This window comes from Coptis chinensis, chromosome 6 (genome assembly GCF_015680905.1).
Source record: "Coptis chinensis isolate HL-2020 chromosome 6, ASM1568090v1, whole genome shotgun sequence".
NCBI lineage: Eukaryota > Viridiplantae > Streptophyta > Magnoliopsida > Ranunculales > Ranunculaceae > Coptis > Coptis chinensis.
The window spans coordinates 15,948,730-15,975,486 of NC_141461.1; the positions used below are offsets into that span (position 1 = coordinate 15,948,730).

Genomic DNA, 26,757 nt, shown 5'->3' on the forward strand with positions numbered 1-26,757 from the left:
TTTATGTTTTCACATTTTAGTATATATATGCGTACGAATAATATTTTCACATACGTATGAGTAATTTAAATTTGCCTGTAACTGTAGATATATGTCTACGCAATATCGATTTACAAATTAGCGCATACATATCATTATTCGATGTATATTTGCTTCATGCGTATGGAAATATTTATCGATGATACAACCTTGCCTATTCGTATAGCTATACATATGAGTAGAGTATCTTCACATGCTACTGCATCTAGTATAGTATGAGTAGATCGTATTTGTATGTTTGTATTTTCACCCTTGCATAAATCGTAGAAAAAAAAAAAAAAAAAAAAAAAAAAAAAAAAAAAAACGACCTTGCATAAATTTTAATTCCATAACTCTTAAGAATATTCCAACGGTGTCGTGGAAACTTGACAGATTGAGGTTACTTAATTAGAACCGTGCTTGCACGGAAAGCCTCCCTCATATCTCTCTTGTGACCTGGCTGTTGGTTTATGCACACGTATTCCTAGCTTCACTGCTATGTTAGCAGCAACTTAGGCTTACGTTGTTCAACTCTAATGATTGAACATAATCATAAAATTCAAGTAATAATAAGTTCCTTCTGTCAATTAGATCTAAGTTTATGCTTGCATGAGATTAAGGTCTGGTTCTACTAAAGAATTTGAACATACTTATCGTAGGAGAAAAACGATAAGCGATTCGTAAGTTCTCACCTCCACAAAGTTCTTCATCTATTAATCAACAAGATTCCTTGTCACATTTTCCGTCATTCATTATGGCTGACGGAAAATCCAACACTTGAGAACCCCTTTCGGACTTCTATCTGACTTTACGGGGAAGGACCTTCTTCCTACATCAAACTTGAGGATATTGTCGATGATTTTCGAATTCCGCCAAACGTTTTTAGTTTGTTATCTATGTATCATGGTTTGGATCATGAAAAACCGTACAATCATCTTCGTAGGCTTCAACAAGTAGCCACAACATTTCACCATCCGGCCTCTAAAGGAACAACTCTTGCTTTGGGTTTGTTTCCATTCACTTTAGCGGATAAAGCGTCAATTTGGCTAGCAGGACAACAGCCACAATCCATAGACACATGGAATAAACTTGTTCAAGCTTTCATGTTTCAATTTTACACTCAGAAGAAAACTACTGAAATACTTCAGAAAATTCAATTCTTTCGTCAAAATCCTCATGAATCCTTTTACGGAAGCATGGAGTCGCTTCTTGATCTTCTTTTAGAATGTCCTCATCACCAACTAGACAAAGCTGTCTTTGTTCGTTCATTCTTTAATGGACTTTCTGATCATCAAAAAGAAACTCTTGATATAATGAATGGCGGTTGCTTCATGGACAAAGGAGCTACTGAAGCATATACTTTTCTTGAAAAACAAGCGAAAAAAGGTACACATTGGGGTAACACTGATTCTTCTAGGTCATCTAAGAATAATGTTACAAAAGCTACGTCTATTTTTGAGGTAGATAGAAACCCTCACTAAAAAAGTAGATGCTCTTGCAGTTTAAGTAAACGATCAACTTCTACAATAGGCCATGAATGTTAACACTTCCCCATATGTTTTATGTCTTAGTCCAGACCATCTTGATGCTTATTGTCCCTTGTTACATGCTACCCCTACCCAAACACCGGAGGAGGCATGTGCATTCAACATTCCTAATGCACCATGGAGACAACATCCAAATTTCGCTTGGCGCCGGAATAACCAACAAATGGCTCCTCCAGGTTTCGCCAATCCACCTGTTCGACCAATCAACAATTTTATTCCATACCGCCAAGGAAATAATCAGCAATACCAACAAAGTCAAAATCAATTTCAAAGTAATTCAAATGCTAACTATCAAAATAACGCGGCTTTGTTCCGACCATTCCAAATTCGGGCTATAATAAACAACTTCTCAAGAATAATCATGAACTAGTAAGCGTTGTTGCACAACCTATGCCTCTTGCTACTAATAGGACAAGCGAGGCGTTCTTCGCTTACATGAACCAACAATCACAAATCCTAATGTCTATCCAACAATCACTTCAACAATTTAAGAAGACAAGAGCGAGGAAAGTGTTTCGCAGCGGTTCAGAACCCTAAGCCCGAACAAACGCCTTTGAACTCACCAATATACCTGGTACAAGTGAACTAGTAACTGTTGCACAACCTATGCCTCTTGCTACTGATAGGACAAGCGAGACGTTCTTCACTTACATGAACAAACAATCACAAATCCTAACGTCTATCCAACAATCACTTCAACAATTAGCGCAAGACAATAGCGGAAAAGCGTGTTTCACCCGCCAAGTTCTGAACCCTAAGCCAGCAAACACTGCCTTTGAACTCACCAATATACCTGGTACAAGTACTCCAACCTAAGGTGATGTGAATGCAATCACTACTCTTCGATCTGGGAAAACCGTTGACAATCAAATCCAGGTATGCGGATGATCAAACAAAGATCCGGAGGTTCCAAGGAATCTGTTTGGATAATGAACCTACGATGGAAACACCAAGTTCAACAACGTCACAATCTAAAAATTGGGAAACGAAAAAGTGGACTTATGCCAAATTCGCCCTAAGGCACCATTTACGCCCGTTTGGCAAAAGAATACACGGATGAAAACTTTGATGAAATTAGGGAAACCTTTAAAAATTTAACAATAAACTTACCTTTTTCGATGCCCTAAAGCAATTACCAAAACATGCAAAATTTTTGAAAGACATGTGCACCACAAAAGAAGAACAAATGTGCCTCAACGGGCTTTCTTTCTTGAGCGGTTTCGTCCATCACTTCGAATACAATGGTATAGTAAAATACAAGGACCTCGGTAGACCAACAGTTCCATGCACATTAGGTGATAAGTATACGGCTACGTCATTACTAGACCTAGGAGCTAGTGTGAACTTACTTCCTTATTACTTATTCAAACAACTAGGTATACATGAGCTTAAACCTACCACGATGACTTTACAATTAGCCAATCGATCCATTAAGCATCCGAAAGGCATTGTGGAAAATGTCCTTGTAAAAGTCCAAGATTTCTTTTATCCCATAGATTTTGTCATTTTGGATACAGAAGTTGCCTGTGACTCCATTTCTATCATATTAGGGCGTCCATTCCTCGCAACTGCTAATGCGCTCATAAACTGTAGGGATGGGTCCATGACCATGTCCTTCGGAAATATTTCGGTCGAGGTTAATGTGTTCAGGTTGATGAAACAAATTCCAAAGAATGATATTGATGGTGAGATTAACATGATTGACACCCTCGTACAAGAATATTTCACAAACTCTTTTCCTGAAGATGAAGTACACCAATTCCATTCTTTTGGCGGTTCTGAATTTGATGTTGATGATTATTCAAAGGAGGTACATGAGTTTTTAGAATCAATACCACCAATTGACTCTACTACCGTCCTATCAAGCGACTTGGACGAACATAAATCTATTTTCTCTGTGGAAGATGACTTTCCTCAAGAATCTTTAATACCCACTCCTCCCACCCCTGACTTAAAGCCTATTCTTTCGGACTTAAAATACGTACAATTAGATCCAGATGGTAGTCACCCAATTATCATATCATCACAATTGACTGCTGATCAGGAATCACATTTAATTAAGGTCATTCAAGAACACCGTTCTGCTATTGGATGGTCTCTCGATGACATTAAAGGCATTGACCCTAATGTGTGCACTCATCGCATACATCTTGAAGAAAATGCCAAGACATCACGTGAACCGCAACGTCGTCTAAATCCAACCATGAAGGATGTGTGGTGCGGGGAAGAAATTTTAAGGTTACTTGATGCAAGTATTATTTACCCCATCTCAGATAGTGTTTGGGTAAGTCCAGTCCATGTTGTTCCCAAGAAGTCTGGAATTACAGTTGTGCGAAATGATAAAGATAAATGCATATCCGCTCGCATTCTAGTGAAGTGGCGAATATGCATTGACTATCGAAAACTTAATGCAGTCACTCGTAAGGATCATTTTCCACTCCCATTCATTGACCAGATGCTTGAACGGTTAGCGGGTCATGCATTTTACTGTTTTCTTGATGGCTATTCAGGATATTTTCAAATCGTCATAGATCCTGCTGACCAAGAAAAAACAACGTTCACCTGCCTTTTTGGTACTTTTGCATATAAACGAATGCCATTTGGCCTTTGCAATACACCCGGTACATTCCAACGCTATATGCTTCATATCTTCAGTGATATGGTTGAACGTTTTATGGAAGTCTTCATGGACGATTTCTCATTATATGGTAATTCTTTTGATAATTGTTTATCAAATCTTGAAAAGGTTTTAGTACATTGTGAAAAGAAAAATATCGTTCTTAATTGGGAAAAATGCCATTTTATGGTTACAAAAGAACTAGTACTAGGTCATATTGTTTCGAAGGACGGAATCGAAGTCGATAAAGCAAAGATTGAAAAAATTGCTTCCTTGCCTATACCAACTTCAGTTCGCGAAATACGTGCATTTTTAGGACACGCAAGGTTCTATAGGAGATTTATTCAAGATTTCTCAAAGATTGCCCGACCTTTAACAAATCTCTTACTTAAAGATGTCGTATTTGACTTCACTTTCGATTGCAAACAAGCTTTTGAGACCTTAAAGTCCGCCCGACTACTGACTCGATAATTCAACCACCGATTGGTCTAAACCTTTTGAATTAATGTGTGGACGCGAAAGTGACTACGCTATTGGAGCTGTCTTAGGGCAACGCCGAAGAACAAGCCAATTGTCATTTACTATGCTAGTAAAACTCTTAATGACGCTCAGCGTAACTATACCACCCGAAAAAAAAGAATTTCTAGCGGTTGTATATGCCCCGGATAAGTTTCGTCCTTACCTAGTTGGTTCTTCTATAATAGTCTACACTGACCATGCGGCGCTGCGTTATCTATTAGCAAAGAAAGACGCCAAATAGAGGTTGATCCGATGGATCCTCCTTTTGCAAGAGTTTACTCTAGAAATTAGAGATAAAAAAAGGTTGGAGAACGTGGTAGCATACCATTTATCACGACTCGTTAATGATGTCAATAATGAGGCCGAACCAATTTGTGATTCATTTCCAGATGAACATTTGTATTCCGTTTTTTCATCTCCTTAGTATGCTGATATAGTAAACTACCTAGTTACCGAGGAGGTCCCTTCATCTTGGACTTGAATGGACCGGAAGAAGTTCTTATCCACTGTGAAATTTTATTTTTGGGATGATCCTCCCTTCAAGTATTGTTCGATTAACCGATCGCCCGTTGCATTCCGGTAGGAACATAATGGCGTGTTATCCTTTTGCCATGAACAATCTTGTGGTGGTCATTTTAGTGGTAAGAAAACTGCTGCGGTAAAGGTCCTACAATGTGGATTTTATTGGCCAATTTGTTTAAAGATGCACCACGAGCATTGCAAAGCATGCAAACCATTTGTCGATGCTAGGACGCATTACTCAACGCAATATGATGCCCTTAAATCCAATTTTAATTGTAGAAATTTTTGATGTATGAGGCATCGACTTTATGGGTCCTTTTCCAAATAGTCATGGCTTCCTATACATACTAGTAGCTATTGACTATGTGTCAAAATGGATTGAAGCATTGGCATGTCGTGTGAATGATCATAAAACGGCCGTATTTTTCGTAAAGGAACATATTTTCTCTCGATTTGGCGTTCCCAAAGCTATAATTAGTGATAGGGGAAAATATTTCTGTAATAAATTTTTTGAATCATTAGTAAAGAAATATGGAGTTACTCACAAAGTGGCAACTCCGTATCATCCTCGAACCGATTGGCCAAGTAGAAGTCTAATAATAGAGATTAAATCAATTTTAGAAAAAAGGCGGTTAATCCATCTAGAAAAAACTGGTCTCTTCGATTATCTGATGCCTTGTGGGCATATAGAACAGCTTTTAAGACACCTATAGGCATGTCCCCTTACCGCCTCGTTTTTGGTAAACCTTGTCATCTTCCAGTTGAACTTGAGCATCGTGCTCTATGGGCTATCAAAAGCCTAAATTATAATACCGATGCGGCAGACGAGAAGCAAAAATTGCAGTTAAATGAGCTTGAAGAGATTCGAGTGATGCCTAAGATCTCTCGAAATCCTATAAAGCCAACATGAAAAGAGTGCATGATAAGCACATATTAAGAAAAGAATTCAAAATTGGTCAAAAAGTTTTGTTGTACAACTTGAGATTACACATTTTTCCAGGAAAACTAAAAACTCGATGGTTTGGTCCTTTCATTGTCTCTGTTGTCACCCCTTATGGGGTTATCTCTTTGAAAAATGTAAACGATGACAGCGAATTTCAAGTAAATGGCCAATGCCTTAAACATTATCATGAGTTGCGTTCTCCAGATGTCGAAAAGACTCTTCTCAAAGATCTAGTCTACAAAGACTAAAGATTCGCTAGTGTATTTCTTTTCAGGTGTTTAAAACAAGGAAAGTACACCATTAGGGTAGCCGGGCCCTTTTCTATTTTCTTCTCTAAAAACTCCTAGAGTGTGCGGTTGCAAGCGTCGGAACCTTAGTCCACAAAACTCTATTTCAGAACTGAGTATAAATGTGTTCTGGTCATCAAGCAAATGTGCCTTCTGGTAAACAATGGGTACCAAAAATTTCCCAGCCTTCCTTCTCTTCCCTTTTCTATTCTCTTCCTCGCGAACTCCAGCTCATCATTTGGTGTAAATCTCACCCATCTAGAATAGGTAATGGTCGTAGTACTTTTGCTCGAAAGCGATGTGCGCGAAGGATGGTGTAAGCACAAAAATGTGTACCTAAGTCTATGCAATTGCTTTTAGAGTCGCCACTAACTTTATTAAGGAAAAGTTGAGTAAAACCTATGTGAAGGACTAACCCTCGAAACTAGATGATTATTGGGTTCGGGAGTCAAGGTACGATGTGGGAAGGTGTTAGGCACCCACAATCGCCTGGTAAAAATCAGCCTTACTTCTATTAAGGTGTAACGTGTTAAGATAGGCAAACGAAGAAAGCTTGAAAAATTAATCTACCAAGTTGGATTAAAAACTAATAACTATATGCTATAATAAAACTTAAAAAAAAAAAAGATAACCTAATATGCAATGCTAAAGGAAATAAAAGGAAAAGGAAAGATGTCACCTGATTTGGAATATTGCCTCATACTTGATTGTAGATTGATTGATTGATTGATGATAAACTTGATCTTGAATTGACAACTGTGATTTTTGGATTGAAACAGGTGATTTGAGGAAAAAAACAACTTTTGGTGAAAAGAAGTTTCTACTCAAGATCGACGAAGAAAAAGAAGGCTAAAAAATGAAGAACTAGAAAGAAAAATGAAGAACACTGAAGAAAAGAAGCTATTAGCTCTGAATAACTAGGTCCAGATTATTAACTCCGAATTCCTAGCTCTAGCTTGCTCTAGATTATTTTTTATGGGTGAATGAGACCCATATTTATAGCTTTTTGGGATGGATTCAAATATGGTAATGAGTTTGATCCAATGGCTGAGTATTGATGAAGAAAAAATCCAATGGCTTGATATCTTTTTGGTTGCACCTCTTAAATTTGGCCCTTGATTCAAGAGGTGGGATAAGGGGTGCGATCTTGGCCCTTGGTTTTTGGATATTTCAGATGGATTAGGGCAAAAAATCAAGCCCTACACGTCCTTAATGAGCCCATAATCCAGGGTTTCCAAACTTGGCTCCAAAATGGCATATTCTCTAGAATATTCTTGATTTTAGGGATCAAATCAAATCAAACAATTAAGGAAGGTTCTCTAGGTTTTTGGAGGCTTGAAAATGGGCTATAAACCCTAATAAAAAGGTCCAACTCGAGCTGGATCCACAGTCCATGAGCACGGGTCCAAAATCCACAAAAAGGCCCACTTTGACCATATTTTCAAATACTGCAAATTCCCTTTGACTGGGTCAAAATTAGGCAAACTCTTCTTCACAAAAATTGTTAACTAATCCATTAGGAAGGTCCATGAACTCTTAAAAATACCCTTGGGTCGAAATCTTACTCCAAAAAAAAACGTTGCACTCAACAGTGTGAACAACGGGCTGAAACGGGATATGGCAAGATTAGGGTTTCCAAAATCCAAAAGGAACCTAGGCAAGCTTGTACTCATTTCAAAGGATTTTTCAAGGGGAATTCAAATATGAAATAATCTCATCCAAAGAAAGAGTGGAAAAAACGAGATTTGGGCTCCAAAGGGTTCTGAGGGGCATTTTGGTCATTTTCAACTCAAAACTCGAGAAAATGAGAAACTTCAGCCATAGCTAGAACATGATGAGGAGAGTCTAAAGACTATTTAAAAAGAAGATGAAAAGAAAGAAGTTTGATATAGAAATGAAGACTCACAGAAAGCAAATCACCTTATATGATCAAATTTAATTCAAGGCAAAATCGTGAATGAATTATGCACGAGGTGCAAAAATGGGGTGTCTCTGGGTTGCTTTTCTTTGGAGGAGGTTGCTTGCAACTGAAGCGGCAAAAGCCATGGAGACAAAACATTTTGCCAAGCTCCAAACCAAAAGATCTCATACAATTTTTGAAAATTCATTTTGAAAAATATTTTTGAAATAGGGCTTTTCCCTAGATATTTGAAATCCTTGATTTTTTTTCAAGTTGTTTGTGAGGGCTTAAAACTGATTGAATGTTGGTGGATGCATCGAACGGACTTATACCACGCAACATGGCAACTGGATTATCTGTGGAAGCATCGGACGGACTTATACCACAAGACAAAATATCAATGCTAGCGGAAGCATCGGACGGACTTACACCGCGTAACATGATATTGGTTGATTGAAAAATATTTTCTGAAAATGATGAACAACTTTTTTGAAATTAAGGGGCAAATTTTTTTTTAAAATCTAATATTTTCAAATTCATTTTGGAAAACTGGTGAAATTAAATGGATAGATCAATTCATTCATGATTTTGACTTGGATTAAAGATTCTCATATAATGGTGATAACCAAACACTGACGAAAGGAAAGACTCACGGGGGAAAGCAAAGAAGATCCACTGGGGATAGGAGATTCTAAAGAAGATGGGCCGAAGCCGCATGAACAACTATTTCTTTAGGGAAGATAAGAGATGTCTTTGGAGATGAAAGATGGATCTTTGGGGATGATGATATTCAAGTTCAATCAATCAATCAATCAATTACGTTCAAGATATCTTGGGTTGGAAAAAATTTGTCACTATGAGTTCAGCCGATCCATCCGTGAAATTTGTCGGTAAAATCGACATTGTTCGCCATGAACAATTTTAATGTTGGCATGAATGGAGTTCCGAAATGATATTAATGATCAAGTGGTTGCTAATAGTGCGATGGTGAAAACAAAACTTGATGAATATTTTCTCATCTTGGAGGTAGAACCCCATGGTACTAATATTCATCATTTTTTTTTATTTTGAAAAGTTTTTTTTTTTTTTTTTTTGGTCAAACTTGGTCAATTGGTGAAAACCGGTCAAAACCGGGTCAACTGGTGAAAACCGGGTCTAACAGGTGAAAGCCGGTCAAAACCGGGTCAACTGGTGAAAGCCGGTCAAAACTGGGTCAACATGGTCTAACCGGGTTGAATGGGTAAAACCGGGTCAAGCAGACCCAAAACAGACGAACCAGGTCCAAAAGGTTACCGACCTTCCTACTGTTTGGTGGTTGCACCGAAAGTCTTAAGAAATCAGATCTTTTATTTTATTAGAAAGGAATCTTTGACAATTCAAACACTTTTGTCTTTTAGCAAATAACCCACTTCTAATTAAAAAAAGATGCCTATTTAACATTCATGCTTTCCTTAGGAGCCATGTGAGGCGGTCTAAAACACAAGACTATATAAACAGACAAAAGAAGAGAGAGGCGTACCTTAGCCTACGTCCATCAATAGAGAATATGGCAACCACAGAACGTCATGCAAATTCGGTAAGCCAGTACAGTTGCAAATTCGGTAAGCCAGTACAGTTTTTTTTTTTTTTTTTTTAGTAAGATCAAACACTAATTAAAACTTACATGCAAAACCTTGTCAGTTCGATATATACAAAGAGGGAGGAGGAAATCATACCTGTGCGTCCAGCAAGCCGACGCTTGAGGAGTACTGCCGCACCACGCGTGGTAAGCCAAACTTTTAACCCTTTTTTTTTTTTTTTTTTTAACTTGCAAACGTCAAGGAGAAAGAAGTGATGGTGCCGAAGCAGGCGAAGCGCCACACCGTCCAGACCACGACATGCTATGGTAACACATTTTTTTTCTTTTCGAACTAACAGTGATTTTTTTTTTTTTTTTTTTTTTTTTTTTTGGGTAACATATAATGGAATCTCACTTACCTTATCCATACTTGGCAGCTTTACCTTCAATCTCGCGTCTTTGAATTTTGTTGCACAACCTGTGAGACTAGAAAAACAAATTCTTGGCAAAGAATATGCACGGGCATTATTTCTCTCCATGACAAGTTAGTACAATATACATGATATACATAAAACTATAATACAACTATGTTATTAGTGGAATATGCGTGAGTGGTTAGATGATGATGCATGTATGAACCAAATTATTTGTATACAATGTTAGTATAAAAAGTACATGGTTTAGTTAGGAATATTGGCCCCGAGAATTTTCTATATGCTTGTGGTGTCATCCTAGATTTTTCATCATAAGCCATCCAAAGCAAACCAAGTTTTCGAAAAACAAATTTTTTTTGAAAACAATGTAAAAACAAAACATTTTTTTATCCATGCGGAACAAAAAATACCACAAATGATTGAATAACAAGTGAAGGTGGGGGAACGAGTTACCGACAAGAAGGTCCTCACGAGAACGACCTCAGGATAGGAGTACGATTAATCTTAGCACCAAAAGTAGTAAGCACACACCACCCTTTTCCCTATCTGATTGCATGATCTCCACTATATGCTGAAAACCAAACATAAATCCTTTCCACCACTCACAATGATCATAAAGTACGCGTAGGACAACTTCTTAGAGACACTTTCGAAAACATCCCTTCTGGCCTTGATAACCTCTGAATGGATCACACTGTATTGGTGTATCTTCCAATTTTTTTTTTTTTTTTTTTTTTTTTTTTTTTTTTTTTTTTTTTTTTTTTAACCTTGAACCTTTCTCAACTAGGAGACATAGTGGATCTAAAGATCAAGAGCGGACTTGCATGGGACTATAATGTAGGCTTAGGTAGTGGGTTAAAAGAATAAGGATTTTTTTTTTTTTTTTTTTTTTTTTTTTTGAATTTAGGGTAGAACTTGTCACGAAAAGAAAATGATAAAGTATCCTAAACTTCCTATGAACCGCCCTTTGAATTGATTTGTACTGCATGATTTTTTTTTTTTTTTGCATTTTTTTTTTTCCGGCTTCTCTTGGGGTAAATTGGGGTAATCATAGCATATTGTAGATTGGGACCATAGTAGATACTTAACGATCAATAATTGGTGATGAAAATGATTTTCGATCATGACAAGTTCTATAAAATGGGATTGGGGTATCTATGGGTAGGCTAAGGGTAAAACTGGTTTCCTAAAGGACATAGGTCAAATCGTGGGATGAAAGAAAAGGCCAAGGCTCAAAATGGCTTCTAGAGGAAACATATCGACATTGGGTGGGCTTTTTAGGCTAATATATCGGGAAAAAGGGCTGGTCCCATCATTTCTCTAAGATTTCCACTATACTCTTTGTCTCCAAAAAACAAGGTTGGGTCCGCGAAAAGTACCTCTTTAACCTGGTCGGCATTGGTAGGATTGGAGAACTTCAACACCGTCAAGATCAATTGAGGATCACCGGCTTTCAAGTAGAATCTTCTTAATAATGAAGGCCCCTCCCAATTAGGTGCGAACTTCCCTCGTGGGTCCGCGGATGTTTAGGCCTAATTTCTTTCGAGGGACCAAATACCGCTTCCTTCAAATCTCGGACGAACTTTCTTATTAAATGCTCGGGCGATCTTTTCGGGTAAGCTCGTCGTAATGAGCTGTAGCTTTAAGTCGCTTGTGATTAGGTTCAAAGATTCCACTCGACTTGGATCCATTCCTCCTCTAAACCGGCACCCTCCCCGCAAAACCGTAGAGTAGGCATTTCTACTTGGCCGGCAAACGCCTCCATTCCATAGACTAGTGCATGGGGAGTAGACCTGTGGTGGCATCTGGCGAAGTTCGATAAGCCCATAGTGCATATGGTAACTTCTCATGCGATCTTTGTATGTCTCAATCATCTTCTACAAATCGACAAGTGTCTTGTTTGCCGCTTCAATTGCCCCATTAGTCCGAGGTGCGTAGGGTGAAGACAAATGTCGCCGAATTTTGAACTGCTGCGATAAAGCATTAAACTCCTTCCCCGCGGAAGCATGTACCATTATCGGTGATAACCTCATGCGGTATCCCATACCGCAAATAATGTTGGTCGCGTAAAGAACTTCGCCACATTCAATGCCGTGAACACTACTTAAAGATATAGCCGACCCATTTAGTGAAGTAATCAATGGCAACAAGGACAAAGCCGTGTCCGTTGGATCTTTGAAGGATTTAACTTGCCAATGACATCGAGCCCCCAAGCGAGGAGAAGGGCCAAGGCGCGAGAAAATGGGTTTAACTTCGGCGGTACGCGGCGCATCAAATTCCGTGAATCGACACTTATGACACTTTCTAACGCACTTGCAACAATCTGTCTCCATAGTTGTCAATAGTATCGATCTCATGATCTTCTTAGCTAACATGTGCCCACTCATGTGGGGCCACAAATTCCTTCATGTATTTCGGTCATGCGGCTGTCCGGGCTTCATTCTCATTCAAGCATCCGAGTAAAATCCGTCGTCACGATCTCTTGTATAGAACATCTCCACATATGATAAAGCGGCGAAGCTAAAAGCCGAAGTGATCGTCGTTCTCTTTTAGTCGGACCATTAGGAAGTCGTTGATCTTTGAAGATACTCCACGAATGTCGCGGTACCACGACTCTCCATCGAGGACTTCACCGCTTATATCAATAGCAAAGCAATAAAAGCCGGCTCTCTTTGAGATATAATCTCGATGGGCCTAAACGTTTCACCCAGGAATCTTGAGCATAGAGGCTAAAGTAGCCAAAGCATCGGCAAAGCTATTGCCTTTCCGCCCGAAGGTGAGTGAAATATCTGGTCAAACTTCGCCAACCGGTTCTTCTCAAGCACTTGTGATAAGGAAGGAGGTTGGCATGCTTAACTTTCCATTCTTCGTGATCGGCTGATAATTAGCAAGGAGTCTCCAAAACATCAATCTCCTTTATACGATACGTAGTGTCGCATTTCGAAGACCAAAGAATACAAGCCTCATACTACGCCATATTATTGGTGCACTCAAACTCGAAGTCGATAGAAAACAAAGGCATGCGTTCTCGGGGAGATAAGAACGCCTTACTCCATTTTCGGATTGATTCATAGCACCATCAAAATATAGAGTCCCCGCGGGTTCTACCAATTCCGTTAATGCGGCTCGACCGCTAGAATATACTCATCACGGGAACTTCGGTCTGGCGGTGATAATCCGGCAAAGGGTGTCTTTGCTAGGTGATCTGCCAATGCCTTTCCTTGATAGATTTACGTGGTGACATACGTAATCTCGAACTCGCCAAAAGCGGTGCCAACGTGAGGTTCGGCCCGGTGATCATAGGCTTCTCCATGGTACTTGGAGCGGATCTATCCTTGATAATAACAAAACTGAATATGCAAGCATGTAGTGTCTAAGGCGTTGTGTTGCCCCGGACTAGTGCCGGACATGTCTTCTCAATAGGAGTGTAGTTTGCTTCGTGACTTGTGAAGACACTTGCTCAAATAGTAAATAGCTTCGCTTCAACTCTACGTCCGATCATGTTGTCCAAGCTTCGCTCCCATAGAAGTTTCGTCGCGGAGATGTAAAGTAACAATGGTTTGCCGTGGGTCGGGGGGAACAAGTACCGGCGGCTTCAACAAATATTGCTTAATCTTGTCGAAGGCCCTTTGACCTCCTCATTCCATTCCTTAGGTTGACCCTTCCTTAGCAACTTTTTGAAGATAGGCTCACAAATGGTAGGCGGAGTCGTGCAATGAATCTGCTGATATAATCGGAAGTAAGCCCTAAGAATCCTCGACTTCCTTCTCCGTGGCGGGTCGGGCATTTCCACAATGGCTTTGACCTTAACGATCAACTTCAATGCCCCTTTTGCTAACCATGAAACCAAGCAACTTTCGGACGTGGCTCCAAAACACACTTCGAGGATTTAAGTTTAACTTGAACTTCTGGCCGTTCAAACAACTTCTTGATTCACATAGTGGTCATCTCGACTCCATGACTTAACAATCATATCATCCACATACACCTCTACTTCCACATGCATCATGTAATTGGAGTAAAGCGTCATGGCCCTTGGTACGTAGCTCCCGCGTTCTTCAAACCAAATGGCATAACTTTGTAGCAAAAGGTCCCCATGGGGTGATAAGCGAGGTCTTCTCTCGTCTTCTTACGCCATCTTGATTTGGTTATATCGGAGAATCCGTCCATGAATGATAATAGTTCATGACGGAAGTGTTATCTACCCAAAGATATCAATGCTAGGCAGCGGAAGTCATCCCGGGCTTGCCTTATTAAGATCTCTGTCGACGCACATCCTTACTCGACCATCTTTCTTGGTGAGTGGGACGATGTTAGCCAACCAAGTAGGATAGTGAGTTACCATCAGAAAACCAGCATTGTATTGCTTGATTACTTCCTCTCTAATCTTCAGCATCCATTCCGGTCTAAGCCTCCTCAGTTTCTGCTTAACCGGTTTCTTTTCTGGAGATAGTGGCAACTTGTGAACTACTATATTGGTGTCCAGCCCCGGCATATCATCATAGGACCAAGCAAACACGTCTTTGTATTCCTTTAGCAATTCAATCAGGTTTCTGCGCTCAGAGAGGGTTAGAGTTGTACCAATCTTCACATCGCGTGGTTCTTCTGTGGTGCTAAGATTAATTGTCTGTTTTCTCAATGAGTGGCGTCGATCGGTCTTCATAATGTTCGTGAGGAAGAATGGACTCGGCAACTTCATTGTCCATTTCTTCTTCATCGTCGAGGAAAAGGGTCATAACCTGCAAATCATCCAATCATCTTGCCCTAAGGCAAGGGGTAAATCAAATCTGCGGGAGTTTAAAACTTTTTTTGATTTTTTGGATTTTTAAAATATTTGAATTTTTGGATTTTTGAAATATTTTGAATTTTTTGGATTTTTTGAAATATTTGAATTTTTGGATTTTTGAAATATGATTATATACATGGGTTGAAACAGAGAAAGTCTCCACGGGCTTTTTTTGGGCCATATCGGATTCATCAGAAGGCTCAAAAGAGGACTATGTTGGTGAGGGGACCGGATCGGTCATGGATATTTTGGGTTCCCCAATCATCATAGTGTCCGTCAAGGATTGGATCCTCATCAAGAAACTAACATTATCTAGAAACCTTTCCCAAATTTCATATTACCAATGCAGGGGAATCGAGAAAGTGGCATGTTCTCAACATTCACTGGAGCTGGGTCAATAATAGATTCCATATTCAACAAATCATCCAAATCAAGTATGGTCTTAGGGTCCAACTGGACATGATAAGGAGTGACAGTCTCGTCTCCTGGGTCAGTATCTAACCCGGGGGAACTGGCCAAAGTAAAAGATGGAGTATAGTCCATACCTGACGAGGAGGATGTCGATCCAACCTCATTTATCCAATTAAACTGTCTAGCCTCATGATCCAACCTAAGTTGGCGATATCCTGAATAGGAATTAACATCTGGCTCTGAAATAGTAACTTCTGAGTTTGGATCTAGGTCGTCGTCTTCGCCCCAAAATATATTGGAATCAATAATAGCCTCAATCTCTGCCCCTAGATCAGGTAGAGCCAATCTGAGATAATTCACCGTGGCATTAGAATCGATAAATAATTCTGCCAGTCCTTCCACAACCTCCTCAGTATAACCTAGCCCTTTTCGATCATCTTGACTAGGAATCTGCAGTGGTTCTAAAATGCCGTTTTGGTTTTTTCCCAACCCAAGTCCTGGAAAATAGTTCTGCTCACGGAACAACTGAGTCGTCTTGGGATTTCCATTGCAAAATGGGGTAGGGAGCTTCTCTGTCGGCCGGTTCCCTAAACTCACAATCCACTAATGGTTCCTCGGTGTAGTTACACTTTTCTTCAATCATTGGTATTACCTTATGCTCTTTACGAAGAATCCAAAATCATCGAATCACCAGTGATGCAGATAATCTTCCCTTGCCATAAGAACTTAAGCTTTCTGTGAAGTGTAGAGGGAATTGCACCGGCCTGGTGTAGCCATGGTCTGCCCAAAAGGAAATTGTAATTAGCCTCGATGTCCATAGCCAAGAATGTGACTTTGAACGTGACTGGACCTATTTGGACGTCGGTTGTAAACTCGCCAAGGACTTCTCTTCTTTGATTATCAAACCCATGAACTGCTCTGGCTGTATCCTTAGTGAAAGTGAAGTCTTCTGGCATGATTCCAATGGCTTTCGCAGAATTGACTGGGCAGATATTCAAACCGGATCCATTGTCAATTAGTACAAATGGTACTTTATGGTTGTTACAATGCACCGTAATAGTCAATGCTTTCGTGTGGGTTATACCATCTGGGGTCAGATCATCATCAGAAAATGCTATGGAGTTTGTCTTCCTGAGGGAAGCGATGGTACGCGCCAAATCGTTCGGCTGGATGGAAGCTGGAACATGAGCTTGGTTCAAGGTTTGAAGAACTGCTTGCCTATGTTGGGGTGACGCCATGAGTAAGCCCCATATGGAAATATTGGACTTGGTTTTCTGCAATTGTTGGATTACTTCATTACCCTCCTGTTTTTCCGGTTCAGTAACTGTGGGTGGGTCAGGCTGTTGGGCCAAGACCTGATCCTTCTGTAAGTGTGGTGGCTTGTATATCCTTCCTCCTCTTGTCAAACCGTGAGTCTCAACACATTCCTCCGCCAAACTAGGTTCTAATTGCTTCGACTGATGTAGTGAGATTGTTGAGTCATCTGTACTATCTAGAAACCTTTCCCCAAATTTCATATTGCGTGCGGGAATCGAGAAAGTGGCATGTTCTCAACATTCCTTTGGTCGGGTCAATAATAGATTCCATATTCAACAAATCATCCAAATCAAGTATGGTCTTAGGGGTCCAACTGACATGATAAGGAGTGGCAGGTCTCGATCTCGGGTCAAGATCTAACCCGGGAATCGCCAAAGTAAAGATGGAGTATAGTCCATACGGCGAGGAGGATGTCGATCCAACCTCATTTATCCAATTAAACCGTCTAGCCTCATGATCCAACCTAAGTTGGCGATATCTGAATAGGAATTAACATCCGCTCAAATAGTAACCCGAGTTTGGATCTAGGTCGTCGTCTTAAGCCCCCAAAATATTGGAATCAATAATAGCCTCGATCTACGCCCCTAGATCGGTAGAGCCAATCTGAGATAATTCACCGTGGCATTAGAATCGATAAATAATTCTGCCAGTCCTTCCACAACCTCCTCAGTATAACCTAGCCCTTTTCGATCATCTTGACTAGGAATCTGCAGTGGTTCTAAAATGCCGTTTTGGTTTTTTCCCAACCCAAGTCCTGGAAAATAGTTCTGCTCACGGAACAACTGAGTCGTCTTAGGATTTCCATTGCAAAATGGGGTAGGGAGCTTCTCCTTGTCGGGTTCCCTAAACTCCACAATCCCTAATGGTTCCTCGATGTAGTTACACTTTTCTTCAATCATTGGTATTACCTTATGCTCTTTCCTCAAGAATCCAAATCATCGAATCACCGCGATGCAGATAATCTTCCCTTGCCATAAGAACTTAAGCTTTCTCGTGAAGTGTAGAGGGAATTGCACCGGTGTAGCCATGGTCTGCTTAAAAGGAAATTGTAATAGCCTCGGCGTCCATAGCCAAGAATGTGACTTTGAAGCGTGTCGACCTATTTGGGCGCCGGTTGTAAACTTCGCCGAGGACTTCTCTTCTTTGATTATCAAACCCATGAACTGCTTCCTGGTCAGATCCTTAGTGAAAGTGAAGTCTTCGGCATGATTCCAATGGCTTTTGTGAGAATTGATCAGATATTCAAACCGGATCCATTGTCAATTAGTACAAATGGTACTTTATGGTTGTTACAATGCACCGTAATAGTCAATGCTTTAGGTGTGGGTTATACCATCCGGGGTCGGATCATCATCGAAAATGCTATGGAGTTTGTCTTCCCGGGGAAGCGATGGTGCACGCCAAATCGTCGGGCCGGATGGAAGGCGGAACATGAGCTTGGTTCAAGGTTTGAAGAACTGCTTGCCTATGTTGGGGTGACGCCATGAGTAAGCCCGTATGGAAAATATTGGACTTGGTTTTCGCAATTGTTGGATTACTTCATTACCCTCCCCTTTTTCCGGTTCAAGAATCGTGGGTGGGTCGGTTGTTTAGCCAAGACCGATCCTTCCGGTAAGTGTGGTGGCTTGTATATCCTTCCTCCTCTTGTCAAACCATGAGTCTCAACACATTCCTCCGCCAAACTAGGTTCTAATTGCTTCAACCGATGTAGTGAGATTGTTGAGTCATCGTACTTTTCTCGGGCTCGATTAATTTCTTCCCTAGAACCTCCTCGGTATCGCGTGACTCTTGGCCGGCTGAATGGACCTTTGGGATTGTGGATCGAGTTTGGATCACCGCTTGGGCCGAAGTTGGATTGGCGAATCATGGGTCCTTGAGGGATTCGACCCCACTCGTGATCGCCGTAGATTGAGATGTATTCAAAGGATCTACCCATTTTGTAATGGGCCTCGATCATAAAGGATTCCGGTGCTCTCTAGTCAACTTGAATGGCTTTTGAATCTGTGGGAGTATGAAGAAATGGTGCTACCACCTCATTTAATTGGATACCTCTAGGCTTTGTTTGCTCCATGCATCTTATTTGCATCTTGAAGATTAACAGCCTTGTAGTGTTAACATTGGATATGCAATGCGTCGATCGAATGATGAATGATCGCGGATCCTTCTTGACGGCTTCCAAAGTATTAACTCTTCCATTATGCATTGGTAGTGGATTTGTCGATATATTGGGAGTGCCGAGATCGGGCGCATCTATCTTACCCTCATCAATTAAGTTTTGGATAAGATGTTTAAGGAGCATGCACCTCTCCGTCGTGTGACACGGGCCTGATGGAAGTCACAATGTTTTGAAGAGTCATACCGAACGGCACCGATTTGGAGGAGGCCTCCGATTAACGTAATCAAACCTGTTGGACTAAAGCCTTCAATACAACTTGTAATGGAAACCCATTCGCGGAATCTGCCTCGCACCGGAAAACCCCGCCTTCTTTGTCTTGGAGTGGAAACCGACTTGATGGGAAAAAGGATGAGTTGTCACCTCCGACCGAATTTTATGTATGTGGTTGAGGTTGAACTTGTGCAGCAACCACATGGCTTCTTTGTTGTTCACCATTACGATGGGAGGTTTCTTCTTCTTTGCTTTGGTTAGATCCTATGACATTGAGAAATGGGAGAAATATTGCGGATGATAACCCATCTTCTATTTGTGATCCAAATGAACTAAGGCTTGATATGTCGGATGATAACTAGCACTTAGCCCGGTTGCATACTCTTGGTTCAAACTCTTCATAACCATCCTAATTTGCTCTCGCTCCACGGGCCTATCAATGATTTGGGCGCTTTTCTCCTCCATCTTGTAATGTACTCTGTAAAAACTTTCATTCGACCTTGCTTCAAAGCTTGAGTTGCCTTCGCCCATTTGGATGTCGGTGTTGTAAGAAAGTGAGCTCTGCTTAAAGCATTTACCGCCAGTTCAGGCCAAGTCTTGATTTTTTAGCTTTGAAGATTCATCCACTCAAGTAAGTCGCACCCTTAAGACTCCTCTGGAATAGTTGAACCATTAGTTCCGCCCAATTCCCATCGGTTGTAGATAACTTGCATACATCTGAATGTGGGCCTTTGGGATGACCGGTTCCCTCATATCGCTCCATCTTTGGAAATTGAATCCATGTGGTACTCCTCGATCGTGGATATGGACCTGAGATTATCAAGGTCCGTGTTCACCTTTCATCTTGGTCATTGCTTCTTTCAATTTCTTAATCTCCTCCATTCTGAAGTCAACCGGTGGTTGGATTGGGTTTTGTGCTTGGTATTGTGGGTTAGGTGTAGAATGCCGTTGTGGAGTTTGTGGAAAATAGGTTGGGGTTGGTAACATAAATGGGTTGGACATCACGGTTGTAGTTGGGATTTGGTTAGGGCTTTGAAAAGTTTGATGAGTGGATGGTTGAGGCATGTAGGTTGTGTTATCCCCGAGGAAAACATTGGGATCGGAGTATGGGTTGACATAGGAACATGCAATTGGGTTGATCTATGTACGATATGGAGTGGGTAATGAGGTTGGTAGAATGGTAGGGTTAGGACTAACCATGGGGGTAAGTGTGATACCCGTTGTTGTGGTTGACCCGGACTTGGAGTTATTGCAAATTTTGACATCATCTTGAGAAACATCTTTTCCATCGCCTTCTCCATCAATTCCTCTTGACCGGTAGGGATTGACGATTCACCGAATTACTTGTATGTGGACCTCGAATGTTCACCGATAAAATTTGTCCCTCGGATGGGGTGTCTTTGGTGGAGAACTTCCTTGTGGCACATACATCCGATGATGAAGGTATAGGTGGCAGTGATAACTCTTGAGAAGAACCGTGCGGTAGATTCTCCATTTGAATCGATGAGTTAATGGTTGCACGAGATAACCTTAACCACGGTCTTCTATTCCAACTAGCCACGGATAAGCCTTCTTCTTTCTATCTTAACCGAAACACCTCAAAGAAAATGTAAGTCCGACTCTCTAGGGATTTCCCAGTAGTCGCCAAAAGCTGTAAGCACAAAAAATGTGTACCTAAGTCTATGCAATTGCTTTTAGAGCCACTAACTTTATTAAGGAAAAGTTGAGTAAAACCTATGTGAAGGACTAACCCTCGAAACTAGATGATTATTGGGTTCGGAGTCAAGGATACGATGTGGGAAGGTGTTAGGCACCCACAATCGCCTCAGTAAAACCAGCCTTACTTCTATTAAGGTGTAACGTGTTAAGATAGGCAAACGAAGAAAGCTTGAAAAATTAATCTACCAAGTTGGATTAAAACTAATAACTATATGCTATAATAAAACTTAAAAAAAAAAATAACCTAATATGCAATGCTAAAAGGAAATAAAAGGAAAAGGAAAGATGTCACCGATTTGGAATATTGCCTCATACTTGATTGTAGATTGATTGATTGATTGATGATAAACTTGATCTTGAATTGACAACTGTGATTTTTGATTGAAACAGGTGATTTGAGGAAAAAAAGCAACTTTTGGTGAAAAGAAGTTTCTACTCAAGATCGGCGAGAAGAAAAGAAGGCTAAAATGAAGAACTAGAAAGAAAAATGAAGAACAACAAGAAGAAAAGAAGCTATTAGCTCTGAATAACTAGGTCCAGATTATTAACTCCGAATTCCTAGCTCTAGCTTGCTCTAGATTATTTTTTATGGGTGAATGAGACCCATATTTATAGCTTTTTGGGATGGATTCAAATATGGTAATGAGTTTGATCCAATGGCTGAGTATTGATGAAGAAAAAATCCAATGGCTTGATATCTTTTTGGTTGCACCTCTTAAATTTGGCCCTTGATTCAAGAGGTGGGATAAAGGAGTGCGATCTTGGCCCTTGGTTTTGGATATTTCAGATGGATTAGGGCAAAAATCAAGCCCTACACGTCCTTAATGAGCCCATAATCCAGGGTTTCCAAACTTGGCTCCAAAATGGCATATTCTCTAGAATATTCTTGATTTTAGGGATCAAATCAAACAATTAAGGAAGGTTCTCTAGGTTTTTGGAGGCTTGAAAATGGGCTATAAACCCTAATAAAAAGGTCCAACTCGAGCTGGATCCACAGTCCATGAGCACGGGTCCAAAATCCACAAAAAGGCCCACTTTGACCATATTTTCAAATACTGCAAATTCCCTTTGACTGGGTCAAAATTAGGCAAACTCTTCTTCACAAAAATTGTTAACTAATCCATTAGGAAGGTCCATGAACTCTTAAAAATACCCTTGGGTCGAAATCTTACTCCAAAAAAACGTTGCACTCAACAAAGGTGGAACAAATGAGCAAAGCGGGATATGGCAAGATTAGGGTTTCCAAAATCCAAAAGGAACCTAGGCAAGCTTGTACTCATTTCAAAGGATTTTTCAAGGGGGAATTCAAATATGAAATAATCTCATCCAAAGAAAGAGTGGAAAAACGAGATTTGGGCTCCAAAGGGTTCAGGGGCATTTTGGTCATTTTCAACTCAAAACTTCGAGCAAACGAAACTTCAGCCATAGCTAGAACATGATGAGGAGAGTCTAAAGACGCTTAAAGAAGATGAAAAGAAAGAAGTTTGATATAGAAATGAAGACTCTAAAGCAAATCACCTTATATGATCAAATTTAATTCAAGCGCAAAATCGTGAATGAATTATGCCTGAGGTGCAAAAATGGGGTGTCTACAGATGGGGTAGTGTATGAATTGTCAAACACCTTTCTGTCCAGGTCTTGATTTACTATCCGATATGAGCCGGTATAAGGTATATTATTGTTTGACACCACCAAATAGGATAAACTTTGTCATCGTCATCCCCTGTTGCTCCCATTGGGGTGGATTCGCCTTAAGGATCGGCGTTAAAAACTCTACATTCGCCTTTGAGGATCGGCGTTAAAAGACTTACATTCGTCTTGAGGATCTGATATTAAAAGACTCCACATGTATATACTCATGTATTTTATTTTCACCTTTGCATTGTGCACAAAGAGAGTCATGATGAACAACATCGGATAGTCCCACGTTCGCACAGGCAATGGATTTCACCAGGCCAACCCCGAATAGTTTTCTATTTGATGACATTCGGGCGGTTTGAGGCTATACCATATGTATTAAGGTAATATTATTATTAGACCATTGCACATTGGTCGGGATGGTACCGCCCGAACCCTAGGCCCCAAAATATAAAGGTTAAGCCCGCGCTTGGGTGGATTGGATTCGCCCCGACATGATGATGGTTGCTGATTTTCTTGTAATGATTTTCTTCTTGTAGTCCGGTGTTGTTGCCGCGTTCTTTTGTATAATGACACATACATCTTCCCTTGTACATTGTCATGTTCATCTCCACTTGTACATTTGTATATAAAATAAAAATAAAATATATAAATAAAATATATAAATAAAAAAATAAAAAATAAAATAAAATAAAAGGGTTGAAGGTGCCTTCTTCATATTCCAGTGGATGACATTTTTAATGCCGATCATTTTAGCATTCGATTCGTTTAATTTGGAATTGAAACGAATCGAAATTCCGTTTGAAATTTTGGAATATAAGGGAAATTTCCGGAATTCATTTGGGCTTGGACAAAAAATTAGAACCGACCCAAATCACGTGTCTGGTCACAAAACCCAAATATTATCTCCATCGTAATTATTACAAGCCACAAACGGTCAGATATCCAAAACGGTCATATTTTTGCCTATAAATTTCGACACTCTTCATCACCCTTCACTCACCTCATTCTCTCACTATCCAAAGCTTAATCTTCACATATTATCTTTTCATTCAAAACAATGGATCCGATCGAGCGATTGGAAAAGGAGCAACATGAATGGGTTGTCACAGTATTCGTGATAACAGTATTTGTCATTATTCTACTGTCGATCATGCATAACTTCATCCGGAATATCTAGATCTATGTAACCTCAATATCTCTTTCCCTTTGTTGCTTTGTATATTACTATGGTGTGTTAAATAATTCTCAACCATTTGTACAGGTTACGTATTAAATGGAGGAGCATCCTATTTAATAAATGGTGTATATTAGTTGTATTTTTACCTTATCATAAACATAAAATAGTTATCAAAACCATAACAAATAAGAAAAATCAATAACACAATAAAATAAATCAAACTCAACTTATTGTTTTCAGAGAAGCTCGCGCACGCTACACGGTATGCCTAACATTTGTCACGCACACAGCTCGATTATTCTATCCATCTTCTATTATTGAGGTATGATCATAAATTTTAAAATTACGTGTAGGTCTAACTGCCCTGTGAAACTTTCCTCCATATTCTCTATCATTTTAAGACCTCATTAATTGTTTTTTGGACACCTGACATGAAAAGACATACTATGGATACCCATAGTTGCTGTACATAATTAGGGATACCAACATCACATGTTTCACTTGTAAGTCGAGATCTAGACGCACTTGGCATCCCGATTAAAATTTTTGATTCTATATTTGCTATAAATCTCTTCCTTTCAGCCATTCTCATTTCATAGTTTCTACACTATCCTTCCATCAATTATCCTTCAAAATGGATCAACCAAGAAAGATAGTACCCGAGAAGAACTACCTGAAATTTTTTGATGATGGCTGATTTTCTCCTTTTTATGACACAGAAATTGTACGTCGAGGATGGATGCCTCTTCTATATCATGCAGAACCAGCCTATTCCAGCGATTTGGTCTTGATGTTCTACCAATTTAGCGGACCTGAAAATGGAAAATTCTGTTTCCATGCCTATGGACAACGTTTTGAATTAACTAAGAAAATTATCTCCGACATACTTCAAATTCTAATGAATGACTCGGGGTTTGATCTTTCAGAGTCCCCATTTAATTCCGTCAAAAAGTTACTATGGGCCACCGTATCTCATGGCGAAGTCGGAAATAAAAATCAACGAGCTCTGCTCCACTGGTTGGGACACAATGTGGTGGGTACATCACACCAATCTGAAGTCACCAAGCCTCAACTACACCTACTTTGGATTATCACGAGAATCAAAGAGATGATTTTTGTATAATCCAACACCTCTCGAACGCGATCACCGGAAGAACAAAAAGGTTAGCACCTCTGCCTACTTTAGTCACGAAAATTATGATCGTTGGGGTTATCCAGCCAGCTTTCTCGAAATACCTCTTCAAAGAGCATTTGTTACTATAGTTCACAAAGACTGTGCCGGTGGTTCTTGGACGCCAGATACTCTGCCAGATGAAATGGATGGCCAAAACTCAAACTCTGCACATTTCTTTGATGAAAATGCCATGCAGAACATTTTTAATCCCATGGAAGGTATTCAATTTCTTCATCAAGGAATGAGGGAACTCCACGCACGTCAGGAAATCATCATCAAAAGTCTTATGGATTTCCAAGAACGTCAAGTGATGCATGATGTTGATCAAGAGGCACTATTGGAAACTCACTCTCAGTCATTAGAAAATCACACTCTTCTAATAGAGAATCAAACTACGATCTCTGGCAACTAGGGGACCCTTCAAATCCAACTTAGCCAACAAATTAATGAACTGAACAGTGTTGTCCACGATCTGCATTCCTATCACCATCCTTATCATCATTCTGAACCATAAAAAAAAAAATAAATAAATAAATAAATTAAAAAAAAAAAGGTTGCGTTCTGTTTTTACAAAACTCAACTTTCCCCAAAATAAATAAAATAAAATAATTATTATTAAGTGTTTCGTCGTGTGCTCCTTTAATTAAAATTTTTGTTATCTTTGTATCTTTTTTTAGTAAGAAATGCATACTAGGATTGTCATATTTCAAGTTGTGATAATAACAATTTTAGCGTGTTTTTTTAAACTTGATTACAGGAGGTTTTATCTTTTTGCATACTCATTCCTCCATCCAGTCAATTTTTCTTGGACATATTTCTTCTCATATCTTTCCCCATCACTCCATTCCATCAAACATGACATCTTCATCGAATGTAGCATCTTCATCAAACATGACACCTCCGAAACTCATCCCTAAGCAATCATTTCAGGCCATGATGGATTCCAATACTTATGGACTTCATTTCCGTGATTGCATTACTAACATCAGGTGGTCTTCCCTTGTTATTCTCCCTGACCAAACTTATTCTCCAAGTTTGGTGGCCTACTTTTATGCTAATATGGAAGATACACCAAAGATTCAACCGCTCATGGCTTTTTCTTAGACGGATTCACAATCAAAGTTGGTGGCACAAACCATGTCTTTTTCGAGGCAACACTTGCCCCGACTTTAGATCTTCCATATCACGAGCCGCAACAACATGGCCATACATTTATCACAACTCTACTCGTTCCTTTTCATGGCTGCTTTTAAAGACATCTGGTGGCGATCTTGAAATTAAAGATGAAGGAACTAAACTTGACAGATGGCCAACATCACCATTCCCTTAGCCAACATGACCATGAACATGGAAAATGCGATGTTGTTTGTCCTTCTTAACATCATGGGAGATTGGCATTTTTCTACCGCCAATGATGCTGCATGTGTAGTCTTCAATGCGCTTGCTCGAGGTCATACATTCTTTGATATCTTAAACTGTGTTATCTCCAATTTGAAACGAGCTCATACTTTTCGGGATCAGTATATACTTTTACATGAATCGCTTGCGAGAATTCGAAGACACATTTCCCACAATTTTCAGCTACTTTTCATGACTGGGTCAAAGTAGATTCTATGTGCCCATCAAACAAGATAATTCGTTCATTAAGGTTTAGGCAATGGAAACGTCCTGCACAATACTTGAGACATGTTTGTTGTTATCCAAGCGATGATAAGATGATGAAACATTTGAACGAATCTGGTGAACAAGAATGGGCCACCATTTGGGAAAAACGTTATCTTTTGGCGATACTAAGGAAATG

At 39.8% G+C, this 26,757-nt stretch overlaps 1 protein-coding gene across 2 annotated transcripts; it reads left to right on the top strand.

Annotated features, from left to right (window-relative positions):
• The first annotated feature begins 9,506 nt into the window (after nucleotides 1-9,506).
• On the top strand, nucleotides 9,507-21,445 carry LOC147491743 (uncharacterized). 2 transcript variants are annotated; one of them, XM_086566498.1, is made up of 5 exons: nucleotides 9,507-9,929; nucleotides 10,034-10,118; nucleotides 10,202-10,238; nucleotides 10,349-10,455; nucleotides 21,355-21,445. In XM_086566498.1, exons 1-5 carry the CDS (start codon nucleotides 9,900-9,902, stop codon nucleotides 21,384-21,386), a joined length of 291 nt encoding a protein of 96 aa, XP_086422624.1. In that variant the 5' UTR covers nucleotides 9,507-9,899; the 3' UTR covers nucleotides 21,387-21,445. The 2 variants fall into 2 exon arrangements, with proteins under 2 accessions (XP_086422624.1, XP_086422623.1); XM_086566497.1 differs by having other exon boundaries at nucleotides 9,539-9,929; nucleotides 10,175-10,238.
• The last annotated feature ends 5,312 nt before the right edge of the window (nucleotides 21,446-26,757 follow it).